Genomic DNA, 13,993 nt, shown 5'->3' with positions numbered 1-13,993 from the left:
AATACTCGAGCCTCCCCTTGGGGGATTTCCCAGGGTTTTGGCAGTGGGACATAGCCAAGCTATTGGTTCCCGTGGCCCTTGGCTGCACCAGGGTGGGTGCAAGGTCAGGGCACTGCAGGGTGCAGCACTCACCCCTCCATGGGAGCAGAGAGCACCCCGAGCTGCCGCCGGATGGAGGGGAGAGCGCAGTGCTGGCAGCCTCCATGGGGAGTCCCCACATCCCCTCGGCCCAGCGGTGGCACCTGAGGACAGCCTGGAGACAGAGGCAAGGAAATACGGCACTCCTCCCGGCCCCCGGGGGAAGATCATCCTCAGGATGCTAACGGATCTTTTGTCCTAGAAAAATGCCATTTAAAAAAAGCCAGACATCCCTCTGCCACGGTGAGAAGCTGGCTCCACGCGGCCACAAGCACTTGCGTTCGTTGCAATCCTCTTCTCGTGCATATTCCCATGAGCATCTCTGGAGTCATCTTTCCCCAGACAAGTCCTGACTCGGAGGCTGCTATACAGCTGCAATTCGATGATCGTGCACCGATGCCCTTTGTGGCAAACGACCTGCTCACGGAGCGACGCAGGCCCGCGGAAACGTCTGGTGCCTGGCCACCACGGGGAGACCTCTCCTCTCTGCTAGCTGCCCTGTGGGACAGGCAAACGTTGGAACACGTTCAGGACCCTGCCCTTGATGCGACCCTCTGGGTTTCCATCCCCAGCGCAAGGCGGCTCTGCAGGCTTCCCCGCAGTCACAGAAGCGCTCTGCAAGGCCGCCCGGAAATGCCATCAGCCCAGGCTGTGATTAGCGATGATTCAGGTGATTTCATCACGGCTGCGGAGGGCGACTGGCGCACTTCTGGGGGTGGACCACAAGGACAGAGCCGGGCCCACACTTACTGAAACAACAGTTTTCTTGCCCGAGATGATTTAACCACAGAGCTCCTTAAAATAATCTTGTTTGCATCTCACTCGTGTGGTCGCCTGCAGTTTTGTGTCTGCAGAGCCGGGACGGGGAAGCATGTGAAAGCCGCTCTCTGATGAAGCTGGTGCACAAACCACTGGCTCCAAGAGGCAGAGGGAAGGTGTCTGCGTTTAACCCGTTGCCGGCTTTGCCATCTGGCTTCACTGCACTTTGAACACACTGCAGTGTTTGAACTGCAAACAAACAGGGACTATTTACAACTAAACAAAACTGCCCTCTCTCTTGCTCCACTTTTATTTTCACGACAACACTTCTCATCATTACTGCTAGAGTTCATAAAAAGCTTTTTCTTCTCTTGCAAAACCTCACATTTCAGGTCCAAGCTCCCTAACAAAGTCTCTTTCCAGCAAAGCAGCTCAGTAACATGCACAGTTTTGAGGGAAAGGCTGAGTTTTCATGCACATTCAGGATGTTTAGAACAAGAGCAAAGTTGTTCAACATATGTGCTAACCATTGCTGTTGTACCAGATTAAAGAATGCGGTTTTGGGGTTGAGTTATATTCACTTATCTTCAAGTGCCTCACTCATTCCTGAGTAATCCAGGAAAGCTTTGTTACACTTGAGTACCCTGTCAAACACCCATGACAATAAGTCATTGCAAAAATATAAGATGACATTTCCTAGCTTTCCTCAGCACAGACTATTCTCAGTTTTACTCTCTGATCATAAATAATGGATGTGGAAAGAGCAATCAGACGACGGCAGACAACTGAAGCTCGCAGCAACCTGCGCTGAGCTAATATTGAGAAGTCTAGGCCTTTACAAAGATGCACATGTGTCTGTCAAATTCATCTCTACTGTGGCTTTAGTTTGCAATTACACCACAGATGGCTCTGGGTTGCCTGTTCTGTATTTTTAGCTGAAGTTTTTGACATACAATAAAGACCTCAGTGTTTACATTTTCCTGAGCTCTAACAGCCCTTCCACCCATTTTCTCAGGTGTTGAGCACGAGCTGTTTTGCCCTTTGAAATTATTCCTATACTGCTCCCTCTCATATTCACATTCACCAGTTGGAGGAGGGAAAAAAACCTTTGGCAGGTTTGGTTGCTCCTCTGTTTATTTTTATCTTGTCTGCTAAATGCAGTTTTCCCCCATTAATTGTTAATTCTAGTCTGAGTGCATGCTGCCAATTTGACTATTAGAATCACACTGTGCGATAAAGATACATCTTCTCACCTGACGATCTCAGCCCGGCAAATGCAGCATTTGTACCAAAAAATGTCCTTCAAAAACCAAGGAAAACCTGCTGTATTCATATACAAAGTATATGAGAACCAACTGGAGAACTAGCCATTATATTTTCCTGTGTGAAGAGTCTCATCTTGCTGTCAATGAAGCAGATTCGTTTCGTTTCTCATCACAACAGCTTAGGCTATGGGATGCCATCCATAGGAGGACGTGGCTACCCCAACATTAGGGAAAAATAAAACTGGACGAAGTTCTGGGGTTGTAGAGGAGTGCCATGTCCCACTGGTGGAGGGCTGGATCAAATGGTGACACAGGCTATTTCCAGCTTTAGTAACTGTGGTTTTGCTTTTTTTTAGGGGATGGAGGAGGCAAAGTAGCCAGAGGAACACAGAGAAGCCAAAAGAGCCTGCTGGACTGTTGTTTGCCCAGGGGAAAAAAAAAGCAACCGGGAGATGAAAAGGCTGTGATGCCTTTTCCATTCCCAGAAGAGTGCCCTGCCCATCACGCTACCACATTTTTTTGGTGTGTGTGGGTGGAGCAAAATCACTCAAACCCTCCTGTTCAAGCTATTCCATGTTGCGTAAAATATGGTAATACTCATCTGAGGACAGGCTGGAGCCTAAACCTCCTCCATCCCAGACGGGTGCCTGAGACATTAGGCAACAGCACCCTCCTTTTTCATCTTGGCCTAGTGACTACTTAATTATGCTAGCCAAAAAGGAAAGTTGGAGGAAAGTGCTATCTGGCCCAGGCTGCAATTCTGCATTTCCCATGTAGGGAAGGGGTGAGATGAGCTCAGGATCCCTGGCGCAGGGGACAGACTCGAGCAGCGGCACCTCCAGCCCCGGGAGGCTCTTATTGGGCGGCCAGCAGATAAAACCACCTTGCTCCATGCTTTTTTTGGGCGAGAAGAGTCATCTGGTTTGGCTGCCTCGCTCCAGGAAGCAAGAGCCTCCCTGGAGCACCTGGACCTCCTCAGGAAGCAATCATCCCACCGCACCCCTCGTCCTTGTGTGGCTCGGGGCACAAGGGAGGGTGCAGGAAGCTCGGCCACTTCACCTGCGCCCAGGAGCTTCCCGCGACATGGCAGGGTGCCAGGGTCGAGGCTGTAACACTGAACTTACAGTCCCTTCTGCACTGTCATCCACGTGACTTAGTCCACAAATGGGTAAAAGATCATGAGTAATTTTCCGGTAGATGTCAAGAAAACTGAATGCAGAGCATTTATGGGCAATCTGCTGCCAGTAAACATAATGTGAGAGGTAGATGGCTTCTCAAATAGCTTATTTCTCAAATAAGGATCCTGGGATTCTGGCAGGCAAAATATTGACTATTTGTGGTGCCATACTTGCGGAGAGGGAAAGCGACCTGGGCTGACTTAGTCACTAGCAGAGACCTATAATTACTCTGCCCTGTACAGTCATTCCCGCTGAATGGGAACCTTACACAGGGCAGGGCCAGGTAGCTACTCCCAAAAAGAGGCAGAAACGTTCAAAAGAAAATGAGGATGACAAAAAAAGGAAATTCATTATAAACACTCTAAAAATGGTGCACATTTAGACTGGAAAGCTGAGAGACAACATGCTAACCAGTGAGACCAAGGACCGTGAACGCAGTAAAACAGGACAACACAGTGAGGTCTGCGTTAAAGTCAGCAGACCTCAGCTATTCCCCCTTGCAGTGGAACGACAGCTACAATCTCTTCCTTCCCCTATAAGTGAGAAAAGTTCAGGTTAATCTGCAGAGGGAGATGTAAAACCTGCCAACAAGTTCAGCAGCACAGCCCAAGGACTCCTCCTGCCTGGCTTTCTGAAAGCTCTTCCCTTTCCCCCAAGAGGCGCCCATGAACCATCGGCACTTTCTTGGGCAGCTGCCATTTCTGCACCCGTCAGCTGGGGATCCCTGGGCTCACCCAGACACTGCTGTGCGACTGGTTACGAATGACACCATCAGTGCTGGGTGCGATGCCGAGCATGAGCTCATCAAGCCGGATGGCCCTTCCAGCCCCGCCAGCTCCTTCGTTCCAGCCCTCTCGGGCTACTGCCTGGCACGAACGACTCCATCAGCAGCACTAATTGCAGTCCTACCATATAAAAAACACCAGCAGTTTATGACCGTCCTGTACTTCCCTTGATACGAAGCTGAAGCACTGGCGACGCACAGCAGCTCGCTATTGTCCAGCATAATTTTGGGTGCCCGAGCGACCCGCTCCATCTGGCCGCCTTCACACAGCTGCAATATTCAAGCAGGTACCTGAGACCCACGGTAGAAACCTAAGGAGCAATGGTGAGTAACGCTAAGAATCAAGTTGTTCGGTAAAGCTTTTAAGACAAGGTGGTGGAAGGTCTAATTTCCCTCTTGATCACAGGTTTTTAGCAAGTACCAGCTATGCTAGGTCATTTTGTCCAGCCTTTTGCTGTGACAGATCTGTTCTCTGGTATATTTGCAATTGCTTTGTACAAGCTCAACAAAAGCACAGTCTTATTATTCCTCATGGCAGCAACAGAAGGGAAGACAGCTAAGGTAGTGGGTGGGGAAGAAAATTAAAAAGAAACATTTTCTAGTTGGATGCAAGCAATAAAGACTAGCTTGCCACTTTGACCATGTTTTTTTAGCTAGCTACTGTTTCTGCCTCAGACCTAGGGACCCAGGTGCTAAAAGCAGACAAAGGGATGTAGCAGGTGTGATGGGCTAAGGATACAAGAAAAGTAAGACGCATCAGGAGAAATAGTTGTTTTCATTAGTCCAGCTGACATAGCTAGAAAAAAATGGACAAGTTCTCAGGCACCTCTTTCCATTAGATAATTGCTGTGACTGCAGTAAGGATGTTGCATGTGTTGAGGAGAGGCACCACTAAATTAACACTCTTTGATTACAAGATGCAGCACCAGCTGTTTGCCAAGTATCTGTGGAACAGTGACATAAAGCACAGCAAGGAGGATCTAAAAAATACACTGAACTAATCAGTAGTTTCTTGCACCATTTCCTCTTCCCTGCTCTTGCAAGCCTTGTAAAGAAAAATCTCCTTTGGAGCGCTGATTAACTCAAACACATGAAGATTACCCAGTGCAGATCAAACCTCTTAGACATGATCTCTTCTCCTCCCCTCACTCAGTTAAATTTTAATCATGTAGAAAGCTATATTAAAAACAAATCACATCTCAGATGTTCACTCAGCCTTTCCTTCACCAAAATTTAATTAGTTCACCCCAACTAGAGTCATCACTTCAGCTAGGTGACAGCATGCAATTGCAGCCTCAGAAATATCACAGTCTCTACAAAAAGAAAGCTTTAGTTATCTATACATGCCTATATAAAGCTGTATGCTGTGAAGCTGCATATCAACCTTTCATCACATTCCCTCTGGAAAATCGGGTTTTAGAAGTGGGTAGAGCTGGTGAGCAGGTGCTATCTGCTACCCAGGCTGTATGAGCTGCAAAAAACTATTGTTACTAAGGGTACTATGCACCTACCTAGCAGCATTTCTGGAAAAACTTTTCTCTTGCAGATTAGTAACATGAAGTTTCCATGCAATGAGTGCATATGTACACTGATCAGTCATTCTGGAGAACAGACCTACTTGATACAACACTGTAAGCTTATCAGAGCTTGCAAGCCTGACCAAGGTTGAGAAGAGATATTTAGTTAAATTGGCTATGCTACTTAATTTTAGGCTCACAGGGAAGTTAGGGGTATTTATAAGAGCATGGGCCACCACAAGACAGCTCAGGAAAGCCACAAAGCTATTTGACATCTATTTGACATGTTTTCTGTAACCAGCTTAAGTCTACAGCTCTTCATGTGAGCCTGTTTCAGCTCAGCCAGAGAAGAGTCTTTGTTTCAGTCTGAGGTTCACCTCACTCTTTACCCTAAAAGGCAGCTTGGTTGTTTACACCAACGCTCTGATGTCTCCAGAGATTAAAGGACACAATCCTTTCCCCTCTTACTAGCATTAAGGGCTGAAGTCTGACCTCAGAGCATTGCCTTACAGCCCAAGGAGGAACAGCAGCCCTTTGTACCCAGATCTGTCTCCCCTCCCCTCCCTCCCAAAAGAGTCAGTCTGGCTTGCCATAGGCAGGGTAATGACAGTTTACAGTTGCCATGAGCAGATATACAAGTCAAAGCCTTAAAGGTAGGGCAGGTTTACAGTGACTCATGTTTAGCACTAGTTCTCAGGTATGAGTTTACAGCAACTACAATCAAGTCAAGAATGTGGTTACTGCAGTGTCAAGTCAACTTCTAACTCAAAGGAACAGACTGCAGCAGTGCAGCCAGGAAGATGTGCTAGCATGTAAAGCCAGCCAACCTAGTATAATTAAGAAAACCAAGTCACTTAAACCTACTCTGCTACTCTAAACAAAGCCATTCAGTTAACACATCTAAGACATGTCAGGCCAAAACAATAGTTTATTTCATTTTCAGCAACATCTCAGCCATCAAAAAAATAAACTCTAACACAGATGGATGGAAGACTTTTCTACAGTGTAACTAAGTGGGCTCTGACCCCAGGGTTTGAATTGGAGTGACGTTTTATTATTCATCCAATAAGTTAGGAAGCATGAGAATAAAGTGCTTTATTTCTGAGCTGGTATGAGGTCATCAATGGACTGGCCTTTTTCAAGGCGTTTTTCCATTTCAATGAGCAGCTTCACACCATCCACCACCATCTGCACCAGCTCCACCTCAGAGAAGCCAAGACGATCAGCATTGGAGACATCAAACACCCCTCCAACAGCAGCTGTGTCAACACCACCTGATGCAAGAGATTAAGTTTAGTTAGCACACTGACCACTGCTAGAGTAGTTAAGTCTACCTTTCTTCCCTCACTGGCTTGAGAGGTGGGAACACAACAAGACAATTCTTGCAGAGGCAAGTCACCTCCTCCTAGTATGAGGAAGAAAGTCAAGCTGCACATGACCACCTGTATGAGCCACTTTGAGCCTGCCATTGTGCCAGCTCTTTATTCCTTTAACCCATGAATAATCTAGCCTGTGGTCAGAAGTACCTGCTGTAGCTATTCCCTAGCCAGAAGTTAAATCAGGATTCACATCTCTGCTTACAACAGGAACAGCTGCCACCAGTTCCACCTAATCTGATGCTCAGAATATTACAGAGAAGGATGCACCTAGAAGTGGTCAGAAGCTGGGTACAATGAGGTACAAGCAGAGCACCAGCATGTCCTCAGTCCCTCAAGCTATGTTTTTAAAGCTTGATTCTCCCACGTGACTTACAAGAATCCATTCTGAACATGGACAGGAACTGCCCGTGTAACCCAGGACATGGCTTTGGTTGTAGTCAGGCTCTCCCTGGTGTTCTGGGGCAGCCTGACTAGAACATCACTGTATCACCACCTCACCTGTGCCTCGTTTCTGCAGCCGAAGCCTCTTGAGGATTTCTCCGAACTTCTCATGTTTCCCAAGATTCGGCAGCTTGATGTGCACACCAGCACGAAGCCCTGTTCCAAGGTTGGATGGGCAGGTCAGGATGTAGCCCAAGTGTGGATTCCACATGAACTCATAGTTTTTGGACTTGAAGAGAGTTTCTATCTATAAATAGAGAGAATAGATGTTTAGAGATTGTTCTCTGCCTGAAGGATGTAGGTCATCCATTAATGCTCATTTACAGCTTCAGTTACATAGCAACAGCCACAACAGTTTGAGCAGCTATTTAAGTCAGTCACGTAAGCCCCCTCCATTTGGAAAAAACTATCACCAGCAAGGGGCCTTTAAGGCCTTGATCTTGCTCCCAATGGTGAGACAGCCCAAGCATAGGATACAGTACAAAATCTGAAGTCACTATCTACTAGGAGGCTTGATTTAGTATATGTCAAAATAGCACATCTGTTAGGATTAGAGAAGGGGCTGGTAAGGCTCAAGTTCATATCAAGAGCAAGAGCCGAGAAAAACATTCAGCCTAGAAACTCCAATCCAGCTCTGCCCATCCATATTCAAGCAATTTCTCCTCCCACCCAGAGTCCAGATGCTGTGATTTATAGAACCACGCTGAGATTCTTTAAGTACAGTTTAGGCACTTGGATAAGGGTGCCACATTATACAATTTATTCTAGACTTCATAGCTATAATGCTTTGCCATTATGGGCATTTCAGAGCCTTCACAGCTCTGGAGTTCATCAAGATGTTCCCAGAAATCCAAGCTATGAAGAAGCACCATGTAGAACTCAGAAGTGGCTCCAGCAGTACAGGATGTCTGGCATGCTCCCAGCTTGGAAGAGTCTGCATTGCCAGCTTTGACTGGACCATGCACCATTTAAACCTGCAGCTCAGGCAATATCAAACAGCATTTACCTGTGTTAGCCCAGTACAGAAGCGAGTAAATACTTCCTTCATGTTGCCACCTTTCTGCATGGAAATAACTCTAAGGTGATCCTCCTCATTAATCCAAACAAGGAAGGTCTTGTTATCATTGTGCCTAGGAGACAAGCCAAACAACTTATTGACCCACTTGACATTTTCAGGATATATAGTAGCACCAAATTACTCATCACTGTAGCTTTTATTTTTGAGAGGCTCACTTGGTTGATTCTTAGATTAAATTCATATTACTTCCATCATCCATGAAAGCCCTAATAGAGTTAAACTAGCAGTCTTTCCCCTGTTCTTTTCAAGAGGAAGGTGAAAGTGGCATGTATCTAGACAGCTCAGAAAAAGTAATAACATGACTTTGGCCAATCTTAAGGTATCAAAACCTAAAATTCAGTCATTCCTCTAGCTCATTTGTGGCATGAGTTTACACATTTAAGAGATTTGTTCTTTTCAGAGTTTGCAGAAGGGAGATCAATACAGACATCGAGGCAGCAACTGTACACAGTGAGGTTTGTAATGACATCATGTCAGCAGTGTATTACCAAGGCTTTTACCAGAAGTTTATCAAGTTCTGTTAAGCTGCACTTATTCTTCATATCAGGTAAAGAGTTCTGTTATAAAGAAGAATTTTAACTACTAATTTTAAATCAAGAGCTCTTAAGAGATGCCACAAGAACTTCTGAACACCAGTGGCCCCTCAGTCCTAGCTTGTAGTTGGCAATAGGTACTAAAGTCAGTATTTATCACACTGATGATTTCTCAGCTTGATTGCGATCAAGAATTAACCAGTACCTGAGAAAAGATATATATATATTTATGCAGACTACATAGAGACTTTACACTTCAACCTTGTAGATTAGTCATGCTCAGATGACAGCGCTATCTAGTGTTGGCAATCTGCAGGTAGATGATGCAATCTTAAAGGTGACCTACAGAAACAAAGCATGCTTCTTCTGGGTTGTCCTGAAGCAGCTGCAGTAATAAGCTTGGAGTATTCTAGTTGACAAAAAACCCTAGCCCTTAGCTTAGAAGGAAGCAAGTCAATTATGCCGCAGAAGCTCCTGAGATGCAGAGTTTTATGTAGGTGACCTACATCTGACAAATAGAATCCTTCCATTCTGCATCTGTGCATCAGCCAACTTATGCCAGAGTCTCTAGAGTGGAAAATCTTGTCACTTGTACAGATAAAGCCATAGAGGTCCAGCATCAGAAGCTACAGGTTGAGTTTTAGCAGGTAGAGGCAATAACACTAAGAGCAATTCCATCTCCAGTATCAAGTCTGCAGCTAAGTCAATGCTCTTGTTTGTTACCATGAGAGACTCTTAAACTCCTAGAATAACAGCTGAATGTAGTGGCACATTTCCTTTACAAGAAGGTGATCTACCTTCATAAGCAGTTTTAGTTATTGTCTGGTGCTTCACAAAACTGTGCAGGACAGATAGGCATTGGCTATAGCCAGGCTAGCTTATTCTTATTATGCACCATGGTGGGCTGGTAGCACTCATCCAAATTCTGGTTCAGATGCAAGTTCCCCAAAGGGATACCACACAGAAGCTTCCCATCAGATTCAGTAATATGAGTTCAGAAACTGCCATTTTGCTTTGATACAACTCACTGCAACCAATGCTACAACCAGTATTTCAAGATATTTTTCCAAGTATTTAATATAACATCTCCTCCCTTCCAGAAATACTCACCAGATACCCCTGGCATCAGGCCAGTCTCGTGCCATCCCAGATGCCAACAGAAGAGGAGAAACTGGCTTGTCAAACAAGAAGTGATCATCAATCAGCTGTTGCTGCTCTGCATCAGTCATGTTCCTCAGAGCATAGTACTTCCCCTTGAGATCACCTTCCAGACTACCCAGAGCTGAAAGAGAGTGTCACTTTTAGGATGGGACCAAAGATGCTAGACATCCTCAGCACTTTAGAGACCACACACAAAGTATGGCAATATCTGATCTGCTGGTTTGGGTTCCTCCCTTGCTTTCATCTGTAATCGCAATGCCTCTGTAACATTACAGAACTTAAAGCAGTATCAGATGATTTGTCTGTACCTTCCAGGCTTGTACAAGTAGCCTTTGTTCCCTTACATACAGTTTAGGATCATTACTGCTGCTTAACTGTAGAACTGCAGTGCTTCCAAGGAGAATCAGGGTCATGAACATAAACTGCATTATTCTAGTCAAGGACTGGTACCCTGCCCTTGAGAGGTTTTGGAATGACCACACTGCCAGCCTCTCAGACTGGATCTTGGGTGTATCCTTTCCTCTCACTTAAAGGAGACAAAAAAGAAAAACTGCAGTTGAGGAGTTCCACTGAGAACTAGAGCTTGCTCCAGTCAACTGCACATTCAGCAGAGCAAGGCTACACCTCTGAGCAAGCTGAATGTTAATGAAAGTCAATTAAAAGCGGCCACAAAATACTGCAGCCATGACTCAAGTCCTGACATTGCTACATACCTGTTACCTTTCAGGTTTGAGCCATGATGAACCAACTCCTTTCCCCACACGCACATAGAAAAAAAACTTTCAAGATCAGTGAATGTCAAATTAACACAGTCCAGCTTCCTTCTGACATGTCCTCTTTTTCCTCAGCTACAAACTACAATGCTGATGTAGTTATAGTTCAAACTGCCCTTTTCAGGGAAGGCTCCATGTTCAGACTGGAGTCTTGAAGACTTCTGCTTACTGCCTCCATTCTCAAACTGCCAAGAACATCTCTTGCCCAGAAGATAAGTAGCTTTCCCAATACACCCAGTTTTCACTTTACCTTCAACAGAGAGTTTTTCAATAGCCCGTCTCTCTCCTCGACTACAGTGAGGGGGAAGACAGAATCCACGGATGCTCCTACCAGTTCTGACACGGGAACTTAGCACGTAATTAGGATCCAGATCATCACCACCCTACAAAGTTAGGAAACCAGTGAGTACAACCTTGTTGCCAAAATACCTACCCTAAATACAAGTAGCTCCCACGCATTTCAACATGCACCTTAAACTTCAGATATTGACTACCTGGCCTGTAAGCTGATGTTCAAGACCATTCTCCTCAGCATTAGCTCAAATATGCATCCAATGTAACCTTTGTTTTGGGTCTCAGACTAGGGCTACTAAACATGTGCTAGAAGTCAGGATTACCAGTAGAAAACCAGTTGTAGGTCTGTTTCAGACCAGCATCCAGGGTTTTGCTCCCCCTTCAGATCTGGGATCCAGAGGTATAACATAAGGCAAACCCTTGTTGTTTGGGTAGGTGTTTGCTCTTGCAAGTGAGAATTATTCACAATTGCCATTCAGAGTGTTTCAATATTCAAGATGACCCATGGCTAGCCAACTATGATGGTACTAGGAATTCCTAGAGTCTACAGTAACATTTGAAATCCATAAGAGTGCGTAGAAAGCCTTACTCCTAGCCATAACAAAGGCTATTCTACAGTATGACATCACCAGGAGAGTTTGGGTTTTTTGTTTGTTTTTAAAGATCCAAGACCAGATGGTAAAAAGCATTAAGACTTATGACAGTCCTTAGACAGTGTTGTTTAAGCTTGAGCACAGCAGCTCATAGTTGATGAAAATACGCATTCAACATGTTTGGCATGGCTACATTACAGGAGCACATGAAGTAAGCTCCTGTTACCTGCCAGCTGCATGGCTCTACCCAGCCACATAGGCAGGCTCTTAAATTGCAGATTACAATGGACAAACTGCTTGTTAGTCTGTGCAGGGTGAAACTGGAAGGACAGAACATGAGCAATCAGTTCATGCAACTGCCAGCATCTGTGCCCAGACCTCAGACCACTAGGCATCAATAATTGATTAAAAATTTATACCTGCAGGTTATCAGCATTCAAGTCAGTCTTGTGCTCATCAGTTGGTTTGTAGCCACCATGCCTGTCTTCAATAACTGGATCAAAGAGTTCCTTAAACACATCATAGGATTCTTCATCACCAGCTACGCATCCTACTGTCATTATGAAGGGATGGCCTGGAGTGGTAATAAAGTCAGAAGAGCTAAGTTTGGGTGACGTTTGGCTGTGCTCCAGAGCAGCACTAACCAGGCAAGTTCTTTAGTAGTAGGTCTAACCACTTAAAAATGCATTCTTACATAAAAGAACCAGTTGGAGAGACCCTACATTTTACATTTCATCCAGTTAGTCAAATTAGTGCTATGGAAACTCATAGCTTTTGCCATTAAACCATGCTCATTTGTTAAGTTTGGTTTATGACAATTTTGCCCAGCACTTCCAATTTTACTAATTTAGACCACTAGGTAGAACTTTATGCCCAAACAGTTACGCTTTGCTGTAAGCAAGCATGTTTTTGTTGTTGTTCATACTGCCATAGACAGAGCTGCACTTCTGTAGTCTGCTCATAAACGCCACCTCCACAAACTTAGTTTAAGTTGCCATATTCAAAAGCACCAGTTATTTCAGCTGGTTCACACAGAATGTTCTCAATGCATTTTACCAGGATTATCAACCCCAGTCTGAATGACATCATCCAGGGTGAAGCCACTGGGTGTGACTCTGTCTCTCAGTTTCTTGTATAAATCCAGGGTTAGAACTTTGGCCATGTGGTTGTTGTGGCTGCTCAGGTCCGGGTACTCCTCATCAGGAGGCAGTCTCTGATTATTTAGTTGGGCCATTTTGATTTTGCTAGAGTAAAAATAAATACTGTAATGTTAACATGTAAACACATCTGCTCCCCCTTTTTTCAAAGAAGTGCCACAGAGCATCACATAACCAGTTTGGAACAGGAAGAGCTCAGAACAGCTAGGTAAGCCCACATAACATCAGGGCTTTTTTCCCCCCCCCCGCTCTAGTTGCATTATAATTAGAGCACACTTGGTTTGATTTTTTTTTTCCCCAGATTGGAAGTATTTAGCAGAGCAGTTACATAATTGAAGTGTCTGAGAGTTGATACGTCAGATCATAGCAAGGAACATGGCTTGATAGAATAAGGCTTCTTTTAACACAGCCATGCATTTAGAGCTGTCTCTCAATGCTTTACAAGATTTGCCTCTCAGCAGCTCAAGAGCCTTGGATGCTGTTGTCAAGAAGCACTTCCAGTAACGAGGGAGAACAGATCGTTATGCAGATCTAACGGTTCCGGCCGTTACCTGGGTTGTCAACCCCAGTTTGGATGACATCATCCAGCGTAAATCCACTGGAAGTCTGTTTATCCCTCAACTTCTTGTACAGGTCCAGGGTCAGCACCTTGGCCATGTGATTGTTGTGAACGCTCAGGTCTGGGTACTCGTCCTCAGTGGAGTACTTCATCTTCAGGAGGTTGTGGCTGTTTGAGAATGGCATGTCTGACCCTACCGCAGACACTAGGGGAGAGAGAGGGGACGCCTATCACCCCGGGTGCGCGACAGCCCTCCCTGGGGGCAGAGCCGCGCGCAGAGGCAAGGTCACCTTGGCTTTTGTTCCACCGGTGCCTTTTACACGCCTTGTTGCTACAACACCTTCCCCGGGAGGAAGGAGAAGGAAAAAATAAAGATTAAAAAAA

General features: G+C 45.3%; 1 protein-coding gene across 4 annotated transcripts in view; it reads right to left on the bottom strand.

Annotated features, from left to right (window-relative positions):
- Window positions 1–6,547: 6,547 nt before the first annotated feature.
- Window positions 6,548–13,993, bottom strand: part of CKB (creatine kinase B) — an 8,164-nt gene continuing 718 nt past the window's right edge. The window contains exons 1-8 of one of the 4 annotated variants that reach the window (XM_026079565.1): window positions 13,602–13,690; window positions 12,950–13,137; window positions 12,313–12,467; window positions 11,257–11,389; window positions 10,183–10,354; window positions 8,468–8,591; window positions 7,519–7,708; window positions 6,548–6,915 (exon numbers count right to left, since the gene is read on the bottom strand). In XM_026079565.1, the coding sequence (XP_025935350.1) occupies window positions 6,737–6,915; window positions 7,519–7,708; window positions 8,468–8,591; window positions 10,183–10,354; window positions 11,257–11,389; window positions 12,313–12,467; window positions 12,950–13,127 (1,131 nt within the window). In that variant the 5' untranslated portion in view covers window positions 13,128–13,137; window positions 13,602–13,690 and the 3' untranslated portion in view covers window positions 6,548–6,736. Of the gene's footprint in view, window positions 6,916–7,518; window positions 7,709–8,467; window positions 8,592–10,182; window positions 10,355–11,256; window positions 11,390–12,312; window positions 12,468–12,949; window positions 13,138–13,601; window positions 13,815–13,993 lie in introns of those variants that run through there. The other 3 variants (XM_026079563.1, XM_026079564.1, XM_026079566.1) reach the window with 3 other exon arrangements.

The sequence above is a fragment of the Apteryx rowi genome, unplaced genomic scaffold (genome assembly GCF_003343035.1).
Source record: "Apteryx rowi isolate R43461 unplaced genomic scaffold, aptRow1 scaffold_5, whole genome shotgun sequence".
In the NCBI taxonomy this organism is placed as follows: domain Eukaryota; kingdom Metazoa; phylum Chordata; class Aves; order Apterygiformes; family Apterygidae; genus Apteryx; species Apteryx rowi.
Note: the sequence above shows the minus strand (reverse complement) of the source record. Positions and strands in the feature narration are given on the sequence as shown.